A 27,675-nucleotide genomic window follows, 5' to 3' on the forward strand; every position below is an offset into this window, starting at 1 on the left:
GATGTCATTTTACATTCTCACACATTAAATCTTACTTAATGACTAAATACTTAAGGACTAAACTTGGATTTGCAGTAGCTGGGACTGGTCTTAGGCATGGACAGCTGATTAGGAGACTCAAGTTATTTATTACATGGTCACTGAAGTCAGAAGGTCACACAAGACAAAGTCAGCATGTGTTTACAGTACATTACATAACACAATACAACATGGACACATCTCACACCATGCCTTTGCTTTCAGGCTTTATTTTTACGTCTGGTAGAACTAGCGTGTAGAATACTGATCAGGCAGAACGATATTCTAAGCAAAACTCATCAGAAGGTCCTCCCAGACATTCACATCTCTCTGCAGCCTTTATAGCCTTTATACTCAGGGTAACCCAGACAACTCAGCCATGGGATGATGCGGAGCAGTGGTTAAGAGCCGCTGCCAGGAGCCAGCAGTCCAGCAGAGCTGTATAAACTCCAGGGAGGAAGCTTGATGGCTTGTCAGAATTATCGTTTGCCCGACTAAGGAAGTGATTGGAGCTGGAGAGCAGCTGGAGTGGTGTTTTATGTGTTGCTACAGTACATATCGACTGTTTTCCTTCTACCTCTGACAGCACCCTCTATAAAGGCGGGGAAGCAAATGGGCGACGGGAGACCTCTCGGCTGCCACTGACTGACTGGGGAGTAGGGTCCTCCAGAGGCAGACGGATAGTGTGGTGTGAAAATGTGGTTGTACTGTAGTAACAGTGAAACAGCAGCCAGTGATGACAGCATGGATGGTCCATGAACACAACACTCACTATAAGCAGATAGCAGACAGTTATAAAATATATACAGTTTACGTGTGACCAGCTACTGTCATTTCTATCGAATATATTCTAACTTTAGGGTAATAATTAGTATGATGTATATAGGCTGGAAATTCTTAGCAAAGGAGAAAAAAAGGAGAAATGCTTAAAATACTTTATTTGACATACTGAAACACAGCGAGTTGTACAGTAGCCATACAGTAGAACATTTCTGATACTAGCTTCATGAAAATTATTAACAGCAAAGGAAACTATCTATTACGACCACCTAAGAGAAAATGAGCCATATTTAGCTTTAGCTGAATGAACCTCAGACGCCTTTGCCTCTGAGCTTTTTGCTTCAGCTTATAGAGAAAGTAAAATGATGTTAAAGTAGATTCAGCAGAATCTGAATAAGTAAAGTAGACAGCAGAATCTAAATAAAATATCTTATGAAGTTATACTACGTCTTTCTGTCTTTCTCTCCCTCTGCATATTTTCCTATTTAATAAGCAAGCAAGTGGTTTACAGGAGATTCACAGAACGAGTTGTTTCATTCCATTCATATATAAATTGGGTATGTTCAAGAGTTCAGCTTGCACCACAGCTGAAACTCCATACTTCTTCTTAATCTGTAAAAGGATGACAGGAAAACTTTAAACATATAACCAGACGGAAAGAATTAAAGGTAAGAACAGCTGTGAGGCATTTTATACCTTTGACGATTAGTTTAGTTGAACACTCGACTCTGCCCAAAGGGCTTTCTGCTACGGCGGTGTATTGGCCACTGTCCTTTGGCCCAGCTCTGAGTATCTTCATGGAGCAGACCCCACATGTATTCACAATGTGGTAGTTAGTGTTGGTGTTGAGGCTGATGTTGTTTCTGTACCAGGTAACATGGGGTCTTGGAGTTCCTGTCACGGCACAAGTCATGTAGCACTCGTAGCTCTCTGGGGTGTTGTGTAGTTTGAGTGGAACAGAGAAAGATGGAGCTGTCTCAAAGTTGCAGTCCTTAGAGGCAGGAAGGTTTAGAGAAAAGGTTTCTGGAAAGTATTCATAAAATTACAGAAGTGAAAATGTGCTATTGCTGTGATTCATACTGAAAGTACTGTACTGGCTCATGAAAAATGACCAGACTCTTTTGATGTTTTCAACCTGCCTCTCTTTTTCTTCACTTCCCAGGCTGCTGACTCAGAGGGTTTGGAAGTCCCCATGTCATTCTTGGCATAGACCCGGAACTGATACTGTCTCCCTGGCAGGATGTTAGTGGCAGTGAACTTGTTGTTGAAAAGGTGGTCAGCCATGATTTGCCAGGTGTGCTTAGAGGAATCATGTTTGGTGACCACGTAGTGAAGCCTGTCGTCTTTCTTCTCATCTGGAGAGGGAGTCCAGGAAACCGTGACTGTTCCTGACACGTTCTCGTCCAGCTCCACAGGGCCTGGAGGCTTTGGGTCATCTAGAAACGGGTGAGAGTCAATCTTTAGTATTGCAAAGTGCTGGCCACAGAGTTAAGTCAACCTTATTTACTTATTATTATTACTGCCAAGACTCATGGGAGCTTGTACCTGTGACTCTTATCTCAACACTAGACATGTCCTGACCAACAAGGTTCTTCACAGTGATTGTGTAGATCCCTGTGTCGTGGCGCTCTGACGAGGGAATGATTAACTGTGAGGATGTGTCGGTGTTGCTCACTGTCACGTGCTTGGCTGTGAGTAAACCATCCTTCAACCATGTGATGGTTGGCACTGGAGAGGCCTATTAATCACACATACAGAGTTAATATGTGGATGGCATATTAAACTACTTTGTATTTTAATGTGAACAGTGTAACAAACCTTAAAGTTGACAGTGACACGAGCAGAGTTTCCAGCTCTTATCACCATAAAGCTGTTCATTTTTTTGTCAGTGAACTGAGGTCTCACTTTGGCAATGTGAAAAAGGGAAATACAATATTAATAAAAGGCAAATTGTGATTTAGGGTATTTAGATCCACACTCACCTGGAGGAGGCATCGCAATGATATAGTTGTCCAGATCTTGTGGCTCACTATCTCCACCCTCATTGGTGGCTATAACTCTCACCCAGTACATGGCCATTGACTTTAGACCGATGATCGTGTAGGAGGTCATGGTGATAGGAATGGAGGTACAGCGACCCCATTCTGGATTTTCTGCTGCCCTTATTTCCACGAAGTATCCTTTAGCCTCATCCTGGACACCTTCCTTCTCCGCTGGTTTTGTCCAGCCCAGTGATAAAGTGGTGTATGTGGAGTCTGTCACTTTCAGGTCAGTAACTTTACCAGGTGGCTCTAAAAATGTAACCACGGGGAAAATACTGTAAGCATTGACTCACAAGAATATATTGATGTTATCACTGAACTTACTCTTTGGATCTCTTGCCATCACAAACTCAGAAGGTGCGCTCGGTTCTCCTGCACCTGAAATGTTGATAGCCGATACGCGGAATTCATACTCGATGCCTTCAACCACATCCTTCACTGCATGCTTTCTCTCTGTTGGTTGGTCAAAGAGCAGGGATCAGAACACACAGCAAGTACACACAACTCGGAGCACTATCATTTAGCAGTTTTGTTGTACCTCTGATAGGCTCATCAGGTGGGTTGACGAGGCTCCACAAGTTACTGCCATTCTTCCGTTTTTCTACGCTGTATCCCAGAATGTTGGTTCCTCCAGTATTGGCAGGTGCGGACCAGGTAAGGTTTATGCAGTCCTTGAAAGAGCTGATGATCTTTGGTGCAGAAGGAGGTCCAGGGTACGCTGAAGGCATGGCAACATAGAGAGAACTGACATACTTTGAGCTGTTTTACTAAAACTTACTGTACTAAGTTTTAGACAAGACTCACCTTTCGTCCCTGCTTGGATGTCATCCGTCTCCATCAATTCGCTGATGCCTTGATCGGTCTCAGCCCTTATGTGGTAGCAGTATTTCCTGCCATGATCCACATCAGTGTCTCTAAATTTAGGTTCTGGACCAATTTTGCCTATTTTTTTCCAGCTGTTTCGCCCAATTTGCTGGCGCTCCAGGATGTAGTTGGTGATTGGGGATCCTCCGTTGTCCTTGGGAGGTCTCCATTTAAAGTCAATACCTGTTGCTGAGCTTTCAATAATATCAACGGGGCCTAAGGGAGGTGTTGGTTTATCTGGAGCAGGACAAACCAAAAAATAAAGAATTTGATTTTTATGAAGTGCAATATTATGCACATACAGTTTGGTGCAGACCCCTAAGTCACAAAACATACCTAATACAACAAGGTAAGTGACAGCCTCAGTTGCTCCACATTCATTTTTAATCTTGATCTTAATCTCCCCTGAGTTTTTGCGCTGGCACTTTGTTAGCAGCAGGCAGCTGTGTGTGGACGACTTGTCAATTCTGGTATGTGTGTCATCCAGCAGCTCCTCCCCCTCGCTGTACCACTGGACTTTCATTGGTTCCCGGCCAACAAACGACAACTTAAAGGCTGCGTCTTTGCCGGTTTTGATGATCACAGGTTTTATGAAGTCTGCCAGGTCATCAGGGTTGATTCTTGGAGGATCTAGAAAAAAGTACCAGTTTAATCTAAGATTTGAAAGTGTTGGCCAGCTTTCAAATGTTTTATTTGTTTTATTTTGTTTGAGTTCACATTACCTTCGACAGTTAGTAGAGCTTCTGTTTTACGCCCATCAGCTTCACATTTGTACTTTCCAGCATCATCGTCTTTGCAGTTTTTGATAATTAGTTTGCGAAAGGTCCCGTCTTTGACAATATTTATATTGTCTGTAGTTGATATCTGAAATGTGGACCCACAAAGACATGTAATACATTTTCAACTGTTAATATAAATAATGTCCCTTCATAAACTGCAGTGTCCCTGACCTCGTTGCCGTCTTTGTACCAGACAGTGTCACAATCCTCCTTGCTCAGCCTGCAGACAAGTTCTGCGTCAGTGCCAATTATGGAGGTTACGTCTGACAGTCCGCAGGTGAAGAAAACTCCTTGTTCTGTAGGAAAAACAGCCTCATTAAAACCGTTTACAATAAACTGAAATGATTTGAGATGACTCACCAATGACTGTATCCGGGACAAGTGGACCTAATCTCACTCTCTTTTTTGGCTCTTGATCAGGTTCTTCTGCGACTTGAGCCGGTTCCTCCCTCACCTGATCTGGTTCTGAAACTGTAGGTTCAGAAACTTCCTTCATCTGTACATCTACACTTACCTCCTCTTCTACATCATCTACGTTCACCTCTTTCTTTATTTCTTCTTTAACCTCGGGAGTTTCTACCTTGACTGCAACTGGTTCCACTTTTACCCTTTGTCCCACCATCATGTGTGCTTCAGTTTCTTCTTTCTCCAATTTAGCTGCTTCTACCTTTGCAACAAACTCATCTCTTTCTTTTTGTATCTTAACACTTTGTTCTTGAGCGACCTTCAGAATGTCAGCTCCACCACCACCTGCTCGTGTTGTCTTGCGAGCTTTCTTCTTTCCATGTGAGTTTGAATCTTTGTCACCTGATAAAAAAAGCCAGTGGGCATTTGTTCAACTGTGCACGTGGAACAGTCTAGTTAAAAATCTATTTAAACTGTACCTTCCACTATAAGCCAAGCACTGCAGGATTTGAGTCCAGCCACAGCAGCATAAATTCCTTTGTCTAATAGGAGGCAGTCTTTCACCACCAACGTGTGGATCAGCATGTCTTCTGACACAGTGATGTCATATTTGTCTCCTTGCTCCAGTGCAACGTTTTTTCCCATCCAAGTAATCTTTGTCATCGGATGCGAGAGGACACACTCAAACACTGCGTCCTCTCTCTCTTGTGCCTTAACATCTTGAATCTTCACCAAGAAGTCGACCGTGGGAACTAGATCAAATACAAATTAGATCTGCTGGTTTCTGACACGATGGATGTTAGAGCCATAGGTGTACACGGCTACACTACATGTATGGGATGTAGTGTAGATTTATTTAGACTTACGCTTCAAGTCCGTTGAGAAGATTTTAACTCCATCAACCTCCACTTGGTATAATCCCGCATCCTCCGGGTTTACGCCATTGATGCTGAATACAAACTTCTTTCCCACTTGTTTCAGTCCGTGCTTCTCACCCGCATCGATATCAAAGGGAATCATAACCCCATCCTGTTTGAAGTCAGACATCATTAGTGTCATTATGAGTTCTTAGTATTATTTATTTTATTATTAAGAAAAAAATATCAAACTAAAGTTTTCTACCTTGTATAGGAAGATTTTGCTGGTTGGGTCCTTCAGTGACATTTCAAGCTCGAACTCTGCTGCACCGTCACCTTTCATTTCAATTGGCTTCAGGTTGCAAAGTCTTTCAACCACCTGTGTGAATTAGCTTTGAATTAGCAATTTTTCCTAAATGTTGAGCCGTGTACAGGTTTTTTATTAAGATGAAGCACAAGCTCACTTTCTGTTGCTCTTGCTCTCTTTCAATCTTCTTCTCATTTAGCTTCTTCAACATCCAGCGAAAATCTGTGATACCATACTGTGCACATATGCTCTCATAATCCTTCTTGTCGGCGCTCAACAACAAATCCCAAAATTTGTCATCGAGTTCTGGCTTTTTTTCTTCCTTTGGCTCAATTTCAACCCTCAATATAGAAGAAAAATACTGTTAACTACTAACAGATAATCATCCAGCTAGGACAGACCAAAAACACACTATGCTGTATTTTTTGTGTTTTGGTACTGTACTTACGTATTTTTCAAGGCCTTTTTGAAATCTTCGGGCGTCTCCCGAATCGCTATGTAACCAGTGTCATGGTTACAGCATGAATTAGTCAATAATAGATAATGCATTGTGATAAATCAAATGTAAGCATGTACCTGTCCGTGATTGTTGCATGGCTTTGTTCTTCTTATACCCAACTGAAATATAAATTGGACAGAGGCAAGTTTTACTTTCCCCAATTTATCTAAATAATGAGTTTGGATTAAATATAACCTTTAACGGTATAGAAGTAAAACATCCTACCTTCAATAACATTCAGGGCAGCAGTCACAACTGCTTTGCCATATTCATTTCTAGCATAACACTTGTAGGTGTCACTTTGATCGGCAGACACATCTGGCATCTGTCAATCAAAACCAGGCCATGTGCAAGTGCTTTATTTATAATCTTTTATTTATTCATATTTACTAAATATACTTGCTCAAACATAATTATGGGATGTTGCCTATGACACACGATCAGGGACCTCACCTGCAGCTGGTGTTCACCTGAACTAGCATCGTAGACCATTTTGTACCTTTCTTCATTCATTTCACCATTATTCCTCATCCAGGTCACGGTTGGCGTCGGTGTGCCAACAACTATAGCTCTGAAGACAGCCAGTTTGCCTGAGTAAACATAGTGTGTACAGCTGTTAGTGTCAATACGTTGCATGTGAGTCCAGGTACTCATATGTTGTGTAGGCGAGGAGGGCTGTGTCTCTCTTGCCTTCTTGAATAGTCAAAGCAATGGGCTTCCGAGTGAAATCCGGTGTGACTACGCCTTCAGGAAGTGTTTCCACATATTGGGTGATCATCACTCCAGGAACCCTCGACTTCTTTTTAATTTTCACTGTCGTACGATGAGAAAGAGCTTTTTGATCAAACTTAAAAGAATTGAATGGCTGCTCAGCTTTTACGCTGGTCACATACTGTAGTTCACTCATTACTTACCCTGTCCTGCAGCAGTTGGCTCCTCATTTTTAGCCTTGCTTATCTTAAACATCTTGAAAAATGTTTCTCTGTTGTGGGTAAATATTACAATGCACTTTCAAAACATTATAATTAGTTTTCAACATTTAATCTAAAAGACTAAACAGATCATATTGTATGATTATATCAGTGTTTCATTTCTTATTTTCTGTGCTCAGGCTTCTCAAAAAATATGTATTACCCAGTTGGACTATTTATATTCTTTTAATTAAAAGTTTTTGATTGAGGAATTACATATTTAACAATTTACTACACTACTGTGAGTCTGTATTTGTCTTTGGAGAGAAGAAATTGCTTTGTCAAGGCTGTTATGAATGAACAGATTAATGAATATATGAATCATAGATTTCTAACGTGCAGTAGCAGAACATGTACTTTGAGTAATTCTTGTGTGATAAAATCAGTTTTATAGGACCTGTTATATATTTGTAATAACAAGCTGCAACTATCATCTTGCATCTGCACATACTGTACATTCCACATTATTGTATTTGAACAGTAAGAACATTGATTATAAGTTTGCTTTTATAAACTTTGCTCGATCTCTAACATTTTGGACTTTAGCCATTTTGAAATTACACAGTATACTGTAAATCTAAAACTTTTTAACTATCTTTACATGAGTTAGCACACAAAGCAGACTAAACGTTGCGAACTGCATGTTAATAAGTTCCCCTACAATTTGTTAATTGTACTTACTATTTGTTTAAGTTAAGGTCTGTGGTTTGTTGTGTGCTGCCACCCAGGCTCCAGCTATTCTCGAGTGTGGACTCTCCGATTTGAGAGGCAATAAAGCTTTTCAGAGACACTCAAAGCAACCTAACCCCCTGCTTTTTACTATGGCTCCTGGGATAGATTTACTGACATGCATGTTGGTCCTAAAATGCTATAGGTGCTGGAGGTGTTTTAATCCCTCCCTCAAAACTGGAATTACAGCTTTGGGGTTGCAGAGGAGTGATTTGAAAAGAGGAGAAATGGGAAGTCTTGTGGGAAATGATGTAGAGGCTCCACAGTATGAGTTGCCTCCTTCCATTATCTTAAATGCACACTTAGGCTGTCGACTCCTCATCCAGGCCTTTAACAAAAGGTAAGTGTCAATTAAATTTAAATATTTCCTATATTTTAAGTGTCTTCAGTTGGTTTGTTGTGCATATTTGGAAGTTTCAACCTAACCATGATTTTCCAATACTGACAGTCAGTTCTCAAAAAAATAGAAGATTTTAATAACTTTATTAATCAGAATTAAATTGCAGGAATCTACATGAATGCATTACATTAGGCAAATTAAACAAAAGTCAACAAAAGATGTTAAACTTTAATTCTACATCATTCATTTCTCATCACACTAAAACATTTACCGATTTGCATGTACAGTACATTACAATTATAATAAGCACTTCTCTGACCTTGAGCTGTGTCCATCACATTTGTACACTGGGTACAACTGTTGGACTTGGCTCTAAACTTGGACTTATGTCTGATGTTGCAAAAAAAAAGATCAGAGAGGTAATACAAGAAGACTGGACATAAATTATTAACATAAACCTTTATGGAGCGCAACAAGTGGTGTGACTTTTGACACTTGCCTGCACATGTCAAGGCTCGGCCACACTCATACTGTACTTTACACCATCACGTCTCTGGGTTGTTTTGGGGATTTTAGTACAGAACAGTGTGTTTTGCAAAACTGCTTCTCAAAGTACGGTACATATACAGGTCAAATAAAAAATTAGTAGTATGAAATATTTATTTTGTCCAAATTCAGACACATTCACAATATACATGTGAACAAACACTGCATCTAAAAATGAACATGCAAGATGTTGCTTCAGACTCACACCTACACAATGATGAACTAGTGCTCTGTACTGTAAAAGCTTGTGCTGTTCAACATGCATGATAATAAAGTATACAAGATAAAACATTAGTACTTCAGGCTTACATTTTATTAATATTGTAAAGCCAAAGAGCTGATCTTGTGTTTGACCTTCATGAGACCCAAGACTATGGCTTCAGGGATAAAGTTAGACTTTGTTTACACAGTTGACAGAAAAATTAAAAGCACTATCATTCTACTGCAGACTAACCTGCCTCTACTACCTCCATAGCGATGGTAGATTTTCTTCATGATTAATAACCTGGTGTCAGGTGTTTTATGATGTTTCACCATTTAGTGTGTTGTTTATTCTGGAAAAAAGACAAATGCAGATATGAGTTTCAGATCACAAACGTCAATACGTTATATATACAGTATATATATGCAGGGAAAGTTAAAGGTGATGGTGATGTTACTCCTGTGACTGGTGGATGAGCTGCTCCTTTGTGGGAAACTGATTTACTTTCCAGGTTTTCTCAAGCTGTCTGGTGAGGACTAATAGCAGGACATTTCACTTTCCTTTATGTGCTCTTTGGTGCTTTTACGTTTTATGACCCGTGACTGAGAGGACACTCTCTCTGACACTGGCCACTGTGCTTCTACAATAAATGGTAATCATTTTATTTCATAAGCCCCTGCAGAGATTCAAGACTCAAGGCACACTTTGCGACCTTAAATCTCTCCTCAATCCATTGCAAAGCATTTCCTTTTTTCTGCTTGTCTCAACCAATTTCATAAACGTGCATCACCTTGTATCCATTTTGTAGTTCATCCCAACAATTTAAACAAACTAAAATCTGAAAGTTAACGGATTTTCACCAACACCTTTAACTGTGCCTGAAACTGAAATGCAAAATAAAGTACCAGGACGATGAATACTGACCTCTGACTGTAAGCTTAGTGGAGCTCTCCGCCCTTCCCAGCGGGTTTTCTGCCACAACTTTGTACTCGCCGGTATCTTTAGATCCAACTGTCAGTACCAGCAGAGAGCACACTCCACAGGTGTTGGAGATCAGGTAGTTGGTGTTGGTATTCAGACTGATGTTGTTGCGGAGCCATGTCACATGAGGTGTTGGATCCCCTTTTACGGCGCAGCTCATGTAACATTCATACCCTTGTGGAGCAACGTGCATCTTCAGAGGGACAATAAATTTTGGAGCGCTCTGTAGGTCGCACATTTTTGATTCGGGCATCTTCACAGTGAACTTCTCTGCAAGAAATCACACAAGCAACGCATGAAAGTACACATTTACTCAAACAGGAGTTTGAGTAGTACCCACATACCTTTCTTGAGAGGAATCAGCCACTTTGTCGATTCAGAGGGTTTTGAGGCGCCCATGTCGTTCTTTGCATAAACTCTAAACTGGTATTCCCGACCTGGCATTATGTTGCATGCTGTGAATCTGTTGTTAAATATGCGATGGGCGACTGTCTGCCAGGTGGGTTTGTGTGAATCACGCGACATCACTTCATAGTGCAGCCTGTCATCGTGTTTCTCATCTGGAGATGGTGCCCATGAGATGGTGACAGTACCCGGCACATTTTCATCAATATCCACAGGACCTGGTGGTCGAGGCTCATCTGGCATTGAGATACCAAACATTCTTTTACAATAGAACTGGTTAAATGGTGGTAAATAATGGAGGCTCATTGTTTGGAATCTCACCTGTGACTCTAATTTCAATGCTGAATGTTTCTTGGCCAACAATGTTCTTCACCATGATGCTGTAAACTCCAGTGTCTGAGCGTTCGGCGGTTGGAATGAGAAGCTGTGACGTACCTTCTGCATTGCTAATGGTCACTTTTTTGGTCACTGGCGTGCCATCCTTCAACCATATGACCTCAGGCCAAGGTGAGGCCTACAAAAGACAAGATGAGATCACTGGACTGTTTACACATTATCAGGGAACTAAATCACTTCATTGATTTTATAAATACCTCAAAGTTAATGTTGCACCTTGCAGAATTTCCTGCTCTCACGATCATAAAACTCTTCATTTTAGCATCTGTGAATCGTGGCCTCACTAGGTGGACAGCAGGGTCAACATTAGGTACCAGGATAAAACCTACCACCACACAACTAAAACACTAATATGGAGGATTTGATTGTTTAGTGTTTGTGGAATATAAAATGATTTCTTCTTTGCGCAAGTGATTGCTTAACGTGGTAGAAATCACTCACCAGGCGGAGGCATAGCAAGGACAAAATTCTCCAGCTCCTGTGGCTGTCCATGTCCTCCATCATTGGTAGCAATGACTCTCACCCAGTACATGGCCATGGACTTCATACCTTTCACGGTATAGGTATTCATTGTTATTGCATTTGTGTTGCAGCGGTCCCACTCGGTGCTTTCTGCAGGTCTGATCTCCACAAAATATGCCTTGGCTTCGTCTTCCACCCCCTCAATCTCTTTGGGTTTGGTCCAAGACAAGCACAGGGTTGTGTAGGTGGAATCTGTCACTTTCAAGTCGATGACTTTACCAGGAGGCTCTGTAGCACATGGAATATGAGTGTTTCAGCTTGTCTACCATGATAAAATATTGACTGTCACACTGTTTTAAATTGTCCGCCTACTTTTCGGATCTCTGGCGAACACGAACTCGGACGGTGTGCTGAATTCACCCGCACCAGAGTTATTGATTGCTGACACTCTGAATTCGTACTCCATACCCTCAACCACGTCTTTAACAGCAAATCCTTTGTCTGTGTGACAAACAAAAGACATAAGCAGTAAATAATCTGTATTGTTAGAGATCCTTAAAAAATAGAGAGGTTAACCTCTGATCATCTCATTAGCGTCATTGACTTGGCCCCACAGGTTGCTGCCCTTCTTGCGTTTTTCAAGGTTGTATCCCAAAATACTGGTTCCTCCGGTGTCGGCAGGAGGACTCCAAGATAGAGTGATACAGGCTTTGAAGGCACTGACGACTTTTGGTGCTGATGGAGGCCCAGGGTATGCTGTGCACATGATACAGTACTACTCAGTCAAAGCTGCAAAGATTGCTTGTGATTTATATTGTTGTTAGTGTGGTTGCTAAAAGTCAAACAAGCGAAAATGAAAAGTGAGTAACTGTGTAGGATGTATTGTTGGGTTGGTTTTACTGCATTAGAGGAAGTTAAATTAAACTGGATGGTACAACATCCTCTAAATATTTATGATGCCAGATCAGGCTTTGCTCCTTTTCATTCCCCTAAGCATTGCTGTTTTACTTTGAACAACTGAATTGTCTTATTTAATGCGTGTGAGACTAGGTTTTCAGTAGCAGGTGACGCATACTGAGACACATTCAGGTTGGTCTGACTTTACCTTTTGTCCCGGCCTGAATGTCTTCCGTCTCCATGAGCTCGCTGAGGCCCATTTCCGTTTCCACCCGTATGCGATAGCAGTACCTTTTGCCATGGTCTACGTCAGTGTCTCTGTATTTGGGCTCTGGACCAATTGGCCCCAGCTTCTTCCAGGTGTTACGGCCAACTTGTTGTCGTTCAAGGATGTAGTTATCTACCTTGCACCCACCGACGTCTTTCGGGGGTCTCCACTTGAATTCAATTGCAGAGGAGGTTGCTTCAACTGTCTCCAAAGGTCCCATTGGAGGAGTGGGTTTATCTTTTAGGATACAGTATCATTAGTTGATGCTTAATATGTTGTATCAAGTACAACAAAATCATTAAAGCATACATTTGTACTTTTAGTACTGTACAAGCAGACAAACAACCCTCACCCTTCACAACAAGCTGGGTGATGGCTTCCGTCGTCCCAAACTCATTTTTGAGTTTTATCTTTACTTCCCCACTGTCTTTGCGCTGCAGCTTGATGAGATGCAGGTAGCTCCCGCCCTCGAGGAGCTCGATTTTGACATTTCCTTCATCTGAAAGCTCTTCACCTTCAAGGTACCACTGGACCTTGATAGGTTCCCGTCCAATATAATGCAATTTGAAGGTAGCTTTATGTCCCCGTTTTACAGCTACAGGAGTTTTAAACGCTGCCAGGTCATCTGCTACAAATCTGGGTGGATCTAAAAGAAATTATTGGTGAAGCAAAATTATTTTATGATTTGCTGTTTTGTGCATTGGTGATGCTTTAGCATAATGAACATGATTCCTAGAAATAATGACAGCCGGTGGGCACATACTGTAGAGAAAAACGCCTTTACCTTCAACAGTGATCAGTGCCTCTGTTTTCCGTCCATCGGCTTCAAATTTATATGTTCCAGCAAATTCCTCTGTTACTTTTTGAATTTTCAGCCTGTGGAAACTTCCGTCTTTTGATATTGTTATACCTTCAGATGATTTAATCTAAAAAAAATGCATATTACTGCAACAAGTCCCACTAAAAGAGCTAATGTATAAGAAAGCATAATATTCACAATATGACTGCCATCACATAAAAGCCTACTGTACATGGTTCATAATGACCACATTTAAACCTGAACTTACCTCATTTCCATCTTTATACCAGATTCCGGTACAGTCTTCACTGCTCAGTTTGCATTCCAGCTCTGCTGCCTCCCCAATAATGGCTTTGCAGTCAGAAAGCCCAGCATGGAAGTGAACTCCAGGGTCTAATAAATGAATCAAGCAGCAAGTCAGTGAATGCATTAGCTCTGCAACGTGCATGTGAATACAAGGTTGTTGGTAGACATTTGTGTTTGTGGATCAGCATTTTTAAGGACGCATGCGTACGGAGGGATATATCGTCTGCACATTCAAGTGCCAAGTGTGTACACTTACCTCATCTTATATTAAAAAAAAACCTTTTTGAGCGCAACTCTCATATTTACTAATGTTCAACTAGAGCACCTGTACATGTTAAAGAAGAATGTTTTTTAGGGATATAAATACAACACATCATATATTTCTTGTGTGTATCTTGATAGTTTGGCAGCCTTTGGCTTCAAGTTTGTAGATCTTGGCACAGCTCCTATGAATGACATCAACATATTGATTTGATTCCCCTTGTTTAGTTAGTTGCTGTTGAAATTAATTCACACACTCAAATTTGTGAAGCATCCCACTCAGGACTGACGACTCCTCGTTCAGTGGAAAAATCTGTATTTTGCCAGTTAGGTCAGATTTTTGTCTTCAGTGAGCAGAATGATCATCCCCCAGAGTCAGAGCTGTTTGGTCTTCCTCCTTTAAATTGTGAACACGGCAACACATGAATGTTGCAGTCGGTGTTTCAAGAACACGAGGCCTTTCATTGCGGATTCATAATGAACTCAACGCACTGTCTCATCCTGAATGTTGAACATTTGTGAAGGCAAGCAGAGTTATGAACACAGATGCACACAAAGCACAGATGGATTTGCATTTTTCACAGACACAGACATACACATATACAGTTTGTTAAGAAATATGAAAAACTGCAGTTATGAACAGAAATCTAAATCATAAACCAACCAAGACATTATGTTGCTGATATTTTCTACAAAACATGAGATTTACATGTGGTACAATTTCAATATTATATCACTATTACTTGATTATACATCTAAAAACAAATTAATGAATTAAATTGTACATAATTTAGACATTGGGTTATACATACAAAACTCTAGTGTTTTAATTTTGATTAGCAAGTTCAAAAGGCAGGAAGGTTCGATCCACTGCCTACTGCTTAGTGGCCACGAAGCTTCCTTAAACCAATGACAAGTCATCTGTGTGTCGAATGAATTTGTTCAGTGACAGCTCCTTTCATGCAGCAGCTAAAGTAGCAGCCGTAATCTTACCACTAACTGTCTCCTTGATCAATGGGCCTTGTCGTGCACGGCCTGAACACTTGCCAGCTGCCGCTGGCTCACCGCCACCTGCACGCTCACCATTTTCAGCAGATTCATCAGTGCCTGCTGCTGCTGGCTCGTGGCCACGCTCAACGTCACGCAGCTCTCCGTTTTTTGCTTTTAAGTTTTAGGGGATATCATCATAACAGTCATCAATTCAGAGTTTCTCATTTGCTGTTGGATATGCCTTACAAATAACGTTAACGAAAACAGTAACAATACTAATTAAGATGTCAACACGAATAAAAGATCATCAGCAGCAACATGAATAATAAGCATTAACTTCAGGGAAGTTAAGACGAGAGTAGTGTAAAAGGATCATTGTTATTTGTATTGTCTTTTTTACAGTATACACTTCATGTGTCGTGTTTGATACACTATGTGGCCTCAGATGTCGTCATGACTCAGCACAGTAAACAATTATGTACATAACAATATTGATAAAAAATGGAACAAATATTTTACAAACATAAAAGAACATTGTATACAAAAAAATACAAATATTAATTCATTTGGTAGAATTTAGAAAATTCTGTTCCTAACCATTTAGCTCATTGATTCTCTTGTCTTATTTTTCAATAGTGGCAGTAAACAAACCTAAGGAAACAAACTATAATTAAGTGTCTAGATTAATATTTAGTAGTTAGGGATTTGATTTATTGCTTAAAGCAGTTAGAGTTTTTTATTTACGTGGAAAACTACAGCTGCTTGATTATTCCAAATAGTAATTTCACCAAATCATGCAGCCGCAGTGAAAATTGTTTCATGAAACATAAAAATTAATACTACTGCTGTTAATACAAGTTAAGAGGAAGTCATGTTTATGAATGTACTACAGTTGTATTTCGACGTGCAGCTTTTGGCATCTCTTACCAACGACCGCTTCTTCAATCTGCACCTTTTTCTTTTTAAGTCGCTTTTCTTTTTTCAAAGATTTTTCACCCGGTTGATCTGTGGATTTCTCATCAATGTTGTTCTCTATCATTTATAATAAATAGCAAATCTTCAGAGAATGTCAACTGACTAAATGTAGTATAATTTTTTTAATATTTATGAAAGTTAAAGCAAGAACAAACAGTAAAGTATACATGGGATAAAATGTAGAAAAACAAGTTCTAATAATGGAAACTTTAAAACAAGTTTCTACTAACAAGTTAAAAATAATGATGTAAACTGAATCATATTTTAATAAACACATTTGTTCATTGTGAATGCATTTCTTACCTATCACTGTGTCTGGAACCAGTGGCCCATCTTTTCCACGTCTCCCTCGGGTAACTCCACCCTCTGCTTCTCCTCCCTCTGCTTGTTCTCCCTCTTCTCCTTCCTCTCCCTCAAGCTCAGAATCTTCAAATGAGTCATAGTCTCCTTCATCAAACTCATCTTCCAAACCTTCATCTTCTCCACCTCCAACTCCTTGTCCGTCCGCTCCCGCCCCACCAGTCCCTCCTACTTCAGTGCCAGCAGCAGCACCTCCTGCTCCTCCAGCAGCACTCCCTGGTCCTCCAGCAGCACCCCCTGCTCCTCCAGCAGCACCGCCTGCTCCTCCAGCAGCACCACCTGCTGCACCACCTGCTGCCCCAGCTGCACCACCTGCTGCCCCAGCTGCACCACCTGCTGCCCCAGCTGCACCACCTGCTGCCCCAGCTGCGCCTCCTGCTGCCCCAGCTGCGCCTCCTGCTGCCCCAGCTGCGCCTGCTGCTCCAGCTGCGCCTCCTGCTGCCCCAGCTGCGCCTCCTGGTCCAATAGCAGCTCCAGTACCAGCACCTGCTTTACTGTCAGCTGCAGTTCCATCGGCACCCCCTGCACCTCCGACACCTCCAGCACCTCCAGCACTTCCTGCTGTGGAACCTGCACCACCGGCAGCACCAGTGTCTTTCTTCTTAATCTTTCTCGCGGCTGCATCCTTGCCAGCCGCTGCTTTCTTTGACCTCGCAGCAGCCTTGGCTGCGGCCTTGGCCGCGGCTTTGGCCTCGGCCGCTGCCTTTTTAGCCGCTAGTGCTTCCACCATTGCAGCGGCTTCGGCCGCTTCTCGTTCTGCTTGAGCCTTTTTAGCGATTTCCATTTTTCTTTCCATTTCTTTGTCGTATCTTTCCTGCTGTTCTTTGGCAATTTTCTTCAGTTCTTCATCATTACAAACTCCAGCCATGGTCGTTTTGCGAGCCGTCTTCTTGCCCTTCTTGGCAGAATCTTTGTCAGCTGTAGGAAATTATTTAATTTAAACTTTAATAAAGTTAAACTTTAATAAAGTTTAATTGTTTAATTAGCCACATATAAGTATTTAGTACATTTGGCAGTTAATGATATGGTGATGCATGTACAATAATATGACTCCCCAGAGTCAAAGTAAAGGTAAAATTCTGACCTTCAACTACAAGCCAGGCATTGCAAGATTTGATTCCTGCCACGGCAGCATAGATACCGGCATCCAGAGGCAAACAGTCCCGCACAATCAGCTTGTGGATGAGCTTATCTTCAGATGCTGTGATTTCAAATTTTTCGCTGTTTGACAGTGGGCTGCTTTTGCCAATCCACTTGATCTCACTCATAGGTGCAGTCAGAACGCATTGGAAGAGGGCGTCCTCTCGCTCCTCTGCCTTGACCTCTTGTATTTTGACAGCAAAGTCAACTTCCGCTACTGCAGGGTTTCAATGAAAAACAATACTTTTAAGGTCTTGTAAATCTCCTACGGCTTCACACTAATTCTGTATTTTATGAAAATGTTCATTACTTTAAACCAGAGCTTACTTTTAAAATCTGTGGAGAACACATTAACGCCCCCAACGTCTACGGAGTAGAGTCCAGCGTCCTCTGAGCCTAATTTTTTAATAGTGAACACATATTTGTTGCCAACTTGTTTCAAACTATGCTTCATCCCTTCACTATCTTCTTTAGAAAATGGAACCATGACACCGTTCTGCAGAGTGTGGGAACACGTTGGCATTGATTAGTAACACAGTTTGCTCTACAAACACCAAAACAATCTGAAGTCATTATGGGGCGTCTCACCTTGTAAAGGTAAATCTTGCTGTTGGGATCCTTGAGGTCCATGTCCAACTCGATTGTTGCACAGTCGTCATCTTGGACATCGATAGGTTTCAATGTCCCGATGTGTGTAACAAACTGCAGCAGCAGCAGCAGACATTTACTTTCATGGTGGAAAGTGGTGACAGGTTGTGTATGTCACGTACTGTACCTCTGCTATCTCCTCCTCTCGCTCTCTCTTCATTTCAGTCAGTTTCTTCAGCATTCCACGGAAGTCTGTGATATTGTAATCAATACAGATCTTCTCGTAGTCTTTCTTGTCGGCACTAAGGAGAATTTCCCAGACCTTCTCCTCGGGCTCCATTGGCTTCTCCTCACGTGTCCCGTCAGGATTCCTGACGGGACAAAGCTCGTTATTCAATCGTTATTCAATCAACCCGCTCTTATTCTGTCAAGACTTTAACATGTTTTTTACCAACCGTTGTTTAAGTTTCTTCCTGAAGTCAGTTATATCTGTAGAATCAAGAACATTGATTTGTCACTGCATCCAAAATTTAGACAAGATACAGAGGTAATGACGAGCATGTGTGACTCATAAGAAGCAGTTGCACATGCAGACAAGTTTAGACGACAGTAAGAATGTTTGAAACTCAATCGGTGACATCTACCAAAAGTGTTAATGATTTGGTTGTTTGATCAGTACCTTCTAACTAAACAATCTGTACAGTTTATACTGTACCTAATAACCCAATATCAGTAAGCTGCACTAACAGTGTCCGGACAAGCGAAGTGACAAACATCCTGCTGAGCGGAGCAGTCCAGCCCAGACGTCTCGCATTCTTTTTGATTTGACTCATCTGTCTGCTTTTTTTGACAGAAGACAACTAAAACAAGAGTACAAGAAAAATGTCGATCCATTTCTGAGAGAGGCAATTATGTGTGAAGTGTCAGCGCACAGTGACACATCCACTAGTGTGACAGATGCATTGTGACAGCAGATTTTTCTCAATAATACCAATTAGCGAACAAAATGTCATTTGCCTTCAGACTGTAGGAGCTCGGTTGCAGCTTGGAGCAACTGAGCTGCTGCCTCATTCTGCTGTTGATACATGTCTCTGCATTCATTGAACGCAGCTCATTGGTCAACGCGACCTTATTATGGTGTTTCTCCAGATAAACCCTGTGGCGCTAGAGTCTCACCTTCTCCTTGTGTCTTGTTCAGTTCCTTGGACATCGAGAATCCAACTGTGAACAAACAATACCTTTCAGTCTAGTTATGAAAAATTATCAAAGAATCCATAACAGAGATGCTGTCCAGCACGTGAAGAAGCCCACCCTCAATAACGTTCAGCACAACAGTGCACACGGCTCTGCCATATTCATTTGCTGCAAAGCACTTGTAGGTGTCAGCGTCCTCTGGAGCCACTTTGGGAAACTAATGGAATAAAAGAAAGTTTTTATTATCAGTAACTTTAGATCTTTGTCTAGGTCTTTTACTATCAGTAACTTTAGGTCTTTGTGGCTTGGATCTGTCTGTAGTGGAAAGCTCACCTCCAGAGTGTGTTCATGAGATGCTGCATCATACTTCTGCAGGCACAGATCAGGGTGAAAAAGTATTTCTCCTTTGGTTCTGGTCCAAGTCACAGTTGGTGTCGGAGTTCCCACCACTATGGCTTTAAAGGCTCCAGATTTACCTAGAAAGAAAACTACTTTGTTAACGGGAGCGTAATGGATGTGGTGCAGGTACTTGGACCCTTTTCAAAATGTAACTGACGCAAGTAAACATCCCAGTGACTTGAGTTTTACATTTCTATTATCTCTTTGTTACATGTAGCAGTGCATATACAGTATTGTATGATGGTTTCTGGTTCCTACACTCAACAGTGTTTTGTGATCTGACCTGCTCCACACCAGGCTCCAGGCTCCACACCTGAATCAGGTGTGGAGCAGAAGTCCTTCAACTCTTATGTCCTGAAGACTTTGGTGTTTTAAACTTTCTTACAGTATATCGAGAATGATTTTTTTTTTTGTCTAAGTGCTCAGACTTGTCAACCATCCATCTTTGTTGTTTTTGGTAGAGACTTATTTTACACTCAGCCGATACTTTTATCTGTTACCAATTAATTATTATATTAATAAAACTATAAAGTTTTGAAAAAAATATTTTAAATCTTTTTGGTAACAATGATTACTCATCTCATCTTTTTTGAAGTCTACATCATTTTTATTGTCATTTTTTGTTTTAGGAATTTACCACTGATTCAGATACACTTACCTTCTTGAATAGTAAGAGCAATGGGTTTGCGGGTGAAATCTGGAGTTGACATTCCCTCAGGAAGTTTCTCCATAAACTGCGTTATCATAACACCAGGCACTTTGGACTTCTTCCTAATAACTAATGAAACAAATATCACAAATTAGATGGTTACATAAAACAATTACTAGTGGGTTAGTAATATGCAAAGAGGTAAGTCTTCATTAAAACACATAACGATGACTTATTTTTGAGACACCACTAAATACGGTGAATACATTTTGCAAGACTTTTACCCTTGTGAAGTTATAGTAAATACTAAAATTGTGTAAACGTTACACATAATCAGCTTTTTTCAGATAAAGTTTATACAAAAGGAAGACATGTGCTTGATAATAAAATGCCACAATAATGAATTAAACATTGAACCATCTGCTTCTTCTGTTTAGCAAAAAATGTGTTGCTCTTTTAGCACAAACACAATACAAATAAAAAGTGGTGACATTACGATGCCGACCTACTCCTGTCCGGTACAGTATGTAGCCATTTTTTAATGATTATAATGACCCCTAGATGCTCATAGATGTCTCATGTATGCGTAACTCTGTAGAAGAAGTGATGTACTTTAGACTGTGTCACCTCATATTAGGTAGAACTTGAGTGTTCATAGATAAACGTGCATTAAGCGTGGTTTTATGTAAAAACAGGCAACAACTATAAGCACTAACATATTATAGGCAAGAAAATGCATTGAAATGTTTTAATTCTTAATCACTATCTGTTATGTTTTATGTAAATGCTTTATATGTATCAGTGTATGCAGTTTTATAAGCAACAACATTTATCTAAGATAATAAATGGTTTATTATAAGACAAAAATAAGCACATTATAATACTTGAGATGAGTTAAGTCCACGTGAGCTCAGCTGCTATTTAAAATGTGTGTTTTTGGACCTAGATGTTGAGACAGGTTTTTTGCAGAAACCCGTATACTGTAGTACTGATGTGGACTAACCCCCAGCCATCCTGAGTGGGGCATCACTGACTGCTGATCACATGGGTTCTGCTGGTCCATGGCCTTTGATTATGTTCACTTGGCGTGAAACACCTGCAATATGCAGAATATTAACTGCACAAAATATCGTTTTCTGTCAGCGGTTTACATTCTGAAGTGCGTTGAAGGTAAATTGCTTGTAGCAGGTGCTACACAACAATCCTTCGGCTATGCAGCAGAGCTCTGACAGCTTTGCACAGGATTTGCTGCTGGTAACAAGCAGGGAGATATGAGGATGACACGTACATCATTAGGAGTGTTTGCATGGAGATGGTGATCAAAATATTAATGTATGGCAATTAAAGCTGCATGACTTAGCTAGGCATCGATTTCATGGGTCAGTCAGCAGAAATGGAGAGTCAGTGGCAGAAATTTAGTAGAAATAAACAAGCAGGGCCTCCGTAAGCATGGCAATTATATAAATTGCCTATGTTTATGTTTTATTACCTATGAGATGCATAAGAGAGAATGTTTAGAATTAATATCTTACTCTTGCAGTGTGTTTATACCCCAGTAAAATGAGATGAATTCTGTGGTTTAAATAGGTACAATAATACTGCATTTGTCGGTTTACCGATAAAATAGGCTTTAATTTTTTAGTATGAACTTCTGATTTCCTCCAAGAATGCATGTGCTCAATGTACTTGCTTATGTGTTGGCCCTAATTCTTTCAGTTTGTGACCTACTTGTGTCACAGTGATACAAGAATTCAAAGGAATATTGGGGGAAGTGCATTATAGCTGTTATGGGTCAATGCTCACTGATTCCCTCAGCACCTCTGTGCTGCTGTGTGTTAGCATGAATGACACAGGTTCATATTCTTACTGTAGGATAATAGAAACTGCCGTTTGGTGTTTTAGTCATACTGTAAGCCGATGGCAGCACATGGACAGAGTCCTGGTTGTTCAAACAAACAACCTGAAACACCACTTACAGATTCATGCTGTTTGACATTTTGCTATATATTTAAATTAATTACTGTATGTTTAGAGGTTTCTGCCATTTAAAGGTGGCACTGGGGTGGCCAGTCATGTAATTAAGTTTTGGACAAGGTCTTGCCTTTAGACATGCCCCTGTAGAGAAAGTTCAACTCTGCGTGACTGAACTACGCCAAATTACTGCACATCAGTTATCAGCAGGTGGTCGTACATTTGAACGGTGGCATTTTACCTTTAAATTACAAGACGACTTAGACGCATGACAATCGAGCTCAGTGCCCTAAGCCACAGCCCGCTGCTGGTTTTCAAATTGAGGTTGTTTGAATGTCACAACGGAATGCATCTGTTGTGACACTGAAAGCTGAACCATCCAGACTGGATGACACCTTTCAAGGAGTGAAGAAGCCCACGTCATACAGTACATGCAGGTCACACAACATGGAGGCATGCACTTAAAGACTGTGAATTGGTTGTGTGGTTTGTTTTCCTTTTTTTTTTTTGCTTGCGTACCTTGGTCTTCTGGACGGACTGCTTCAGAATCGTCGACTTAACACGCAACGTGACAGCAGGAGAGGGAACAGGACAGGTAAATATTAATCCTGACTAAAGCACCATGTCAGGTTGGAACTTCGACAGGATTATGGACACGTACTGAACACAACACACCACAGTGAACAGTATTTAGCTCGTAGACAGGAAGCAGACGAGCACCTCAGACACATCGCACGACATGAAATGATTAGTTGAAGACAGAATATAATACAGTACAGTGTGTTAGCGGTGATCTTACAGCAGCGTGTGAATGTGCTGTGCGGCAACTGATTAGACTTAACTTCAAGCTCGCTCAGGCTTTTCTCATGGCTGACATCTCAGGATGAATCTTGTGCAGTGCTTGAGATAAATTATGCGAAGGAACAGTTTTTGGGGAGTGACTTTTGACTCGAGCTTCATCCTGTCTTGTATTAGACGAGGGCCCTGTTCAGTTTTCATCTTTGGTGGCAGTTGTTGGCCTCCTCCGATGATCCTATTGGTCCTCAGCTCATCAGGGTTCTTCGGTGGACATTTTTTGTTACTCTCGCGGTTTAAAAGAAAGATTGCTTCACTTCTTACTTCCTCCTCATCGTTCAGCGCCTGTGATTCCATGTGTCTTCTTCCCATTATGCTAAACAGAGCAGGATTTTCAAAAACTGGATTGTTTCCACTTGACAAAAGAAATAAGCTGAGCCGCGTTTCCGTTCTCACTCAGAAGTCAGCGTAACGCAGTGTTCACACACTCCACTGCAAAAGACTCATTCTCTTGACAAGACATCCACATTACGTGATCTTTGATGGGCTGATCGTCTCAGGCCTCTTCTGTCTTGCAGGCACTAATTTTCACTTTACGTGAAGACGGGCTGTCAAAGGGATCTTGGTCGTCGTTATTCCCTAGATAAGAGGAAATTCAGGTGGACACCAGCGATACCCACCATGGCTGGACACACCAGGACGGCGTCCACCGCTCTGCACTTACCCGCCTGCCCAGCGGCAGTTTCCTCAGTCTCCTTTGACCTCCTCCACATCTTTGCTGTGCTTCTGAGCTCTGCTGATTCAAACGGCTCTGCAGCAAATACAAATGAAGGGAAGAAAGAGTCAATACATGCAAACCAGTATTTGCATTTTTCTTTTTCTTTGAAACTTTTCTATAATGGATTGTCGTCATCAAAACACAATCTACTGCATCTACTAAGATTTCACCCACTATCTACTGAAGATACTAACAGACTTTCACATGTCGAAGCAGATGTAAAGCCTCATTTTACACCATGACTATATTATGATCTTGTAAAATCTAATGATGGAAAATCTTAACCTCCTCATTAGATGGGGACTTAAAACAGGTGTGGTCACATAGACGCTTAATATTGTTGTTGTTTTGTTTTAATATTAATTAATATACTTAATACTGTTGTTGATTACTTTGCAATTGACCAGGTTTTCACAAAGCATTGTTCACATCCAGAGGTGAGTCCTGTTTAACCTCTGCTTTGAGTGCTCACTAACCGTGCTCTCTGTCATGCAGTGCTTGTTTTGTTTGGCCTAATGTTCTAGTAGTTGCTTTTGGTATTAGACTCATGAATGTACAGCCTGATTTACCTTATCAACACAAAAATTCACCTACAGTAGTTGATCATAACATAAAAGTAAATAACCCTGTAGGTCCTTAAACTTTAATTGTTTTAATATTGTGTTAAATACTGAACCTTTAATATTTCACGTCACATCTTATATTTATATACATATTTAGTCAGTCCCGATGCCTCTGTAAAACACAGCCTGCTGTGTTGGAAGGTGAGCGTTTTATTTTTAGGTGAACACATGCTTCGGCATGTGTTCAGAAATGTTCTGGGCTCCGCAGCGATCTTGGCTCCCGCCTTGAAAATGAACCACACAACACATATGGTAAAAGCAAAACAGCCTGCGACAGGAGATATTCTGGCAGGAGACCCTCTACATTAAAGGAAACACACCCTCCCCCCAGCTGAGTTTTGCCATTTTAGCATTTTACATTTATAGGTTAGAGGCCGAGGCTCCTGTATGTTTTAATGAAGATGCTGAACATCTGTACCAGAGATCTCACAGACTTGGACCAAGTGTCCTATGAAGACTGTTCAACATCATTACAAATAACCGGTGTCGTCACAGGCTGAGTTACATTGTGGGCAACGCAACAAGCCGCCAGGCTTTAAATTAGAGACGAAGTCTGTAACGTTGGCCTCGTATCAGAACGAGATGCCACATACTGGACAGTGACCCTCACTCCTTCAGTCCACCTGAGCTTGTGTATGTGAAGTGTATAATTTGATAAGGAGCTGTAGCATTTTTGTTTATTTTTCTTAATGACATTACATGTACGTGATGTAAGACAAGGCTGTGCAGCTCCTAATATGTGTCCGACCAACAGGTCTGTGCCAGAGTCTAACGTATCAGTTGTACGTGACATTGGTGAGCGGTTCCTCCTCCCACTGCAGGTTACTGTACCGCTGCACACATACGAACCCCTGAAATGGCATCTGGTAGCTTCTTGAATGTCACTCACTGCTTTTCGCTAATCTTTGCACGACTGCAGCTGACGGCAAAGGCTGTTTAACTCACAAACAAATGAGCTGATGGTGGTTTTTGAACCTCTCTGGGGATTTGTTGAGCTGAGAATTTGATGCCCATACTGTATGTTGTTCTGTTGCGCTCTGTGCCGCAGCCTCCATCTGTCAGCCTGTGTTTGTTCTCTTAATGTGAACTTCTTGTTTTTTAAGTTGTGTCCTCTAAAAACAAAGTTGCTTTCTCCCGTCTGCGTGTGCACAGTGTGAGGATGAAGTCTAGTGAGATCAGCCGCCGTGGAAAAACCTTGTGTATTTCTTTAATGTAAAAATAATCCCCTTCTCCTGCCAAATGCATCCCACTCCCTCCATGCAGCTCTCTGGATCTCGGGCTGTATATTGATTTGAAACCTTCATCTAAAGTTAGTCATCAGCAAACAACCTCACAGCTCTGACCTCGCTGCTATGATCCAACTTGTCAGAGTTAAAACCGTGAAACTCAAACCGGAGCGCCCGCTTTCCTGCCCAACGACTTCATGCACCAAAACCAAATCTGTGTGTTTTCTGGTGTGTGCAGCTTCATTCTCTGCAATGTTTACATACAGGTAGAATTGACTGGAACTGAACCTGAATGCACATACAATTCTTTATGGTCTTGCACTAATTACAGGATGATGGTCCTTTTTAGAGGAAACGTTCAGGCATTATTTCTTACTGCACCTGTTTGTGCACCTGCTCACAAAACGCTGACGTCTTTCCCATGAAGCCAGCGGCGCTAACTTACGAGAAAAGCCTGTAATCCATTTCCCCTCTGCGCTCACTCCACTTGCTTATCCAGCCTTTATTTGGAGGGCCACCTACCTGCTTACACTCCTCCGTCCTCTGCTCTCCTCCTTTCAGGCGGCAGTGTGGTCACACTATGCCTTCTCCTGGTTTTTGCAGTGTAATAGATCCTTCCAGCTTGTGCACGGCTGTGCCTGATGCTCCTCTGCTGCCTGGACCCACGACTGCCAAGGGCTGTTTGCTGTTTAGGCTTTTTTGTATTTGTGGTGATTCTACACACACTGAAGGTTGTGGATGGTGGAGCTGAGGGGTGGGGGCCATGGAGGGTGGGTCGGAGCAGGTTAAACACTGACTGGAGATTCTTTTGTTCTAACATACAGTACTGTACTGTACCCAAGGTAGTCACATACTGTACTGTACTGTATGCAGATTATTTCATAAGTCTTTGTTGTACCTTAGTTAACAACTTTAGGTACAGTAAGTCTACAGTTCATTCATGGGATGCCCATACTGTAAAAGCATAAGTAATATGGGATCAGTTTTATTTAACACTAACATAAGCATAAACTGGCTCATATTCGGTTCAGTTGATGGTCATATCCAGATTTAACATCAGCAGCTCTGACTCTGACAGTCGTCAGTTGTTCCACCCTGGACCACTTTTGGTTGACTCGATCACCGGGGGCGGCCCACTGGACCGGAAGAGCTGCCGACGCTCTGGCCCACGGGTCAGGACTCACCTTCAGCTTCACCTGGATGACTGAGAAGCTCCACCCCCCGCTGGGCCAGGTGTTCAGTCGTCACACAGGGCACTACACGGAAGTTTAAATGTTCATTTGCTTCTTCCTACAACTTTTTTTGGTGTCTGTGATTTGTGTGTGAGTATTATGGCTAATTGCTCTTTAAATGTAGTGGAGAAACATATTCTGTATTTGGCTTTTAATAAAACATACGCATGGATACAGTTCTAAATCGAGGTTCAAGGCTGCAGCCCTACATGCTTTGGTTCCTTTTATTACAATGTCATTCCGGTTGCGTGTTGTGTTGTATTATCTTTGGACACGTGTTAATGCTGGCGGCCAATAAAGTGATGTCGACAGTACAGTAAGTGTGTCACATTATATCCTCCCACCGGGTCTCATGCCACAGGGGCAGCTGCTTTTTATGTTGCTGTGAACATCTATAACATGATTGAGACTCAGCAAGTGTTAATAAGAAAGACATCATTTCTATAATAAATAAAGTCTATAAAGTTTTTCAAAATGTACAATAGTGAAGAACGAAATGAAACATTAGACAAGTATGACAGACCTTCTTGAAATGTATTTTTACTGCATGCCACTTCCCCAGACGTCCCAAGCCTCCCTTGCCCCCCACTGTAAAACCAGTAAACTCCAGCAAACAACCATCAACCTGTCACATGTAAGGA

At 41.4% G+C, this 27,675-nt stretch overlaps 2 protein-coding genes across 10 annotated transcripts; both read right to left on the minus strand.

Moving 5' to 3' along the window:
* Positions 1-980: 980 nt before the first annotated feature.
* igfn1.3 (immunoglobulin like and fibronectin type III domain containing 1, tandem duplicate 3) lies at positions 981-6,811 on the minus strand. 2 transcript variants are annotated; one of them, XM_029150787.3, is made up of 18 exons: positions 6,501-6,810; positions 6,210-6,393; positions 6,011-6,124; positions 5,755-5,917; positions 5,368-5,640; positions 4,844-5,290; positions 4,655-4,779; positions 4,427-4,568; positions 4,041-4,334; positions 3,645-3,941; positions 3,379-3,558; positions 3,165-3,293; positions 2,781-3,089; positions 2,617-2,702; positions 2,344-2,536; positions 1,938-2,234; positions 1,495-1,821; positions 981-1,410 (listed from the first exon to the last, which is right to left on the minus strand). In XM_029150787.3, the coding sequence occupies exons 1-18, from the start codon at positions 6,599-6,601 to the stop codon at positions 1,406-1,408; spliced, it is 3,666 nt and encodes a 1,221-aa protein (XP_029006620.2). In that variant the 5' UTR covers positions 6,602-6,810; the 3' UTR covers positions 981-1,405. The 2 variants fall into 2 exon arrangements, with proteins under 2 accessions (XP_029006620.2, XP_055365277.1); XM_055509302.1 differs by having other exon boundaries at positions 3,645-4,334; positions 6,501-6,811.
* Positions 6,812-9,432: 2,621 nt separating this feature from the next.
* Positions 9,433-26,487, minus strand: igfn1.1 (immunoglobulin like and fibronectin type III domain containing 1, tandem duplicate 1). 8 transcript variants are annotated; one of them, XM_055509297.1, is made up of 29 exons: positions 26,325-26,486; positions 23,900-23,986; positions 23,708-23,814; positions 22,900-23,551; positions 21,413-21,505; positions 20,419-20,538; positions 19,695-19,837; positions 19,479-19,578; positions 19,344-19,388; positions 18,623-18,656; positions 18,355-18,538; positions 18,168-18,281; positions 17,907-18,075; positions 17,524-17,796; positions 16,383-17,357; positions 16,032-16,136; positions 15,108-15,275; positions 13,816-13,940; positions 13,533-13,674; positions 13,101-13,394; positions 12,689-12,985; positions 12,160-12,339; positions 11,956-12,084; positions 11,563-11,871; positions 11,319-11,404; positions 11,047-11,239; positions 10,665-10,961; positions 10,264-10,590; positions 9,433-9,691 (listed from the first exon to the last, which is right to left on the minus strand). In XM_055509297.1, the coding sequence occupies exons 5-29, from the start codon at positions 21,420-21,422 to the stop codon at positions 9,687-9,689; spliced, it is 4,824 nt and encodes a 1,607-aa protein (XP_055365272.1). In that variant the 5' UTR covers positions 21,423-21,505; positions 22,900-23,551; positions 23,708-23,814; positions 23,900-23,986; positions 26,325-26,486; the 3' UTR covers positions 9,433-9,686. The 8 variants fall into 8 exon arrangements, with proteins under 8 accessions (XP_055365272.1, XP_055365270.1, XP_055365273.1 ...); XM_055509295.1 differs by having other exon boundaries at positions 22,900-23,814; XM_055509298.1 differs by lacking the exons at positions 21,413-21,505; positions 22,900-23,551; positions 23,708-23,814 and having other exon boundaries at positions 16,383-16,814; positions 16,854-17,357; positions 26,325-26,487.
* Positions 26,488-27,675: the final 1,188 nt, after the last annotated feature.

The sequence above is a fragment of the Betta splendens genome, chromosome 5 (genome assembly GCF_900634795.4).
Source record: "Betta splendens chromosome 5, fBetSpl5.4, whole genome shotgun sequence".
NCBI classification, from domain to species: domain Eukaryota; kingdom Metazoa; phylum Chordata; class Actinopteri; order Anabantiformes; family Osphronemidae; genus Betta; species Betta splendens.

Coding starts and splice junctions, on each gene's coding strand:
- igfn1.3 (XM_055509302.1), bottom strand. CDS start 6,601: ATGCATTATCTATTATTGACTAATTCATGCTGTAACCATGACACTGGT. Junction 5,291..5,367: donor TGCTTGGCTTATAGTGGAAG/GTACAGTTTAAA, acceptor TTTTTTTATCAG/GTGACAAAGATTCAAACTCA. Junction 4,335..4,426: donor AGCTCTACTAACTGTCGAAG/GTAATGTGAACT, acceptor ACTTTTTTCTAG/ATCCTCCAAGAATCAACCCT.
- igfn1.1 (XM_055509294.1), bottom strand. CDS start 23,948: ATGTGGAGGAGGTCAAAGGAGACTGAGGAAACTGCCGCTGGGCAGGCG. Junction 11,405..11,562: donor CCTTGCTATGCCTCCGCCTG/GTGAGTGATTTC, acceptor CTGTCCACCTAG/TGAGGCCACGATTCACAGAT. Junction 10,962..11,046: donor CATTGAAATTAGAGTCACAG/GTGAGATTCCAA, acceptor TCTCAATGCCAG/ATGAGCCTCGACCACCAGGT.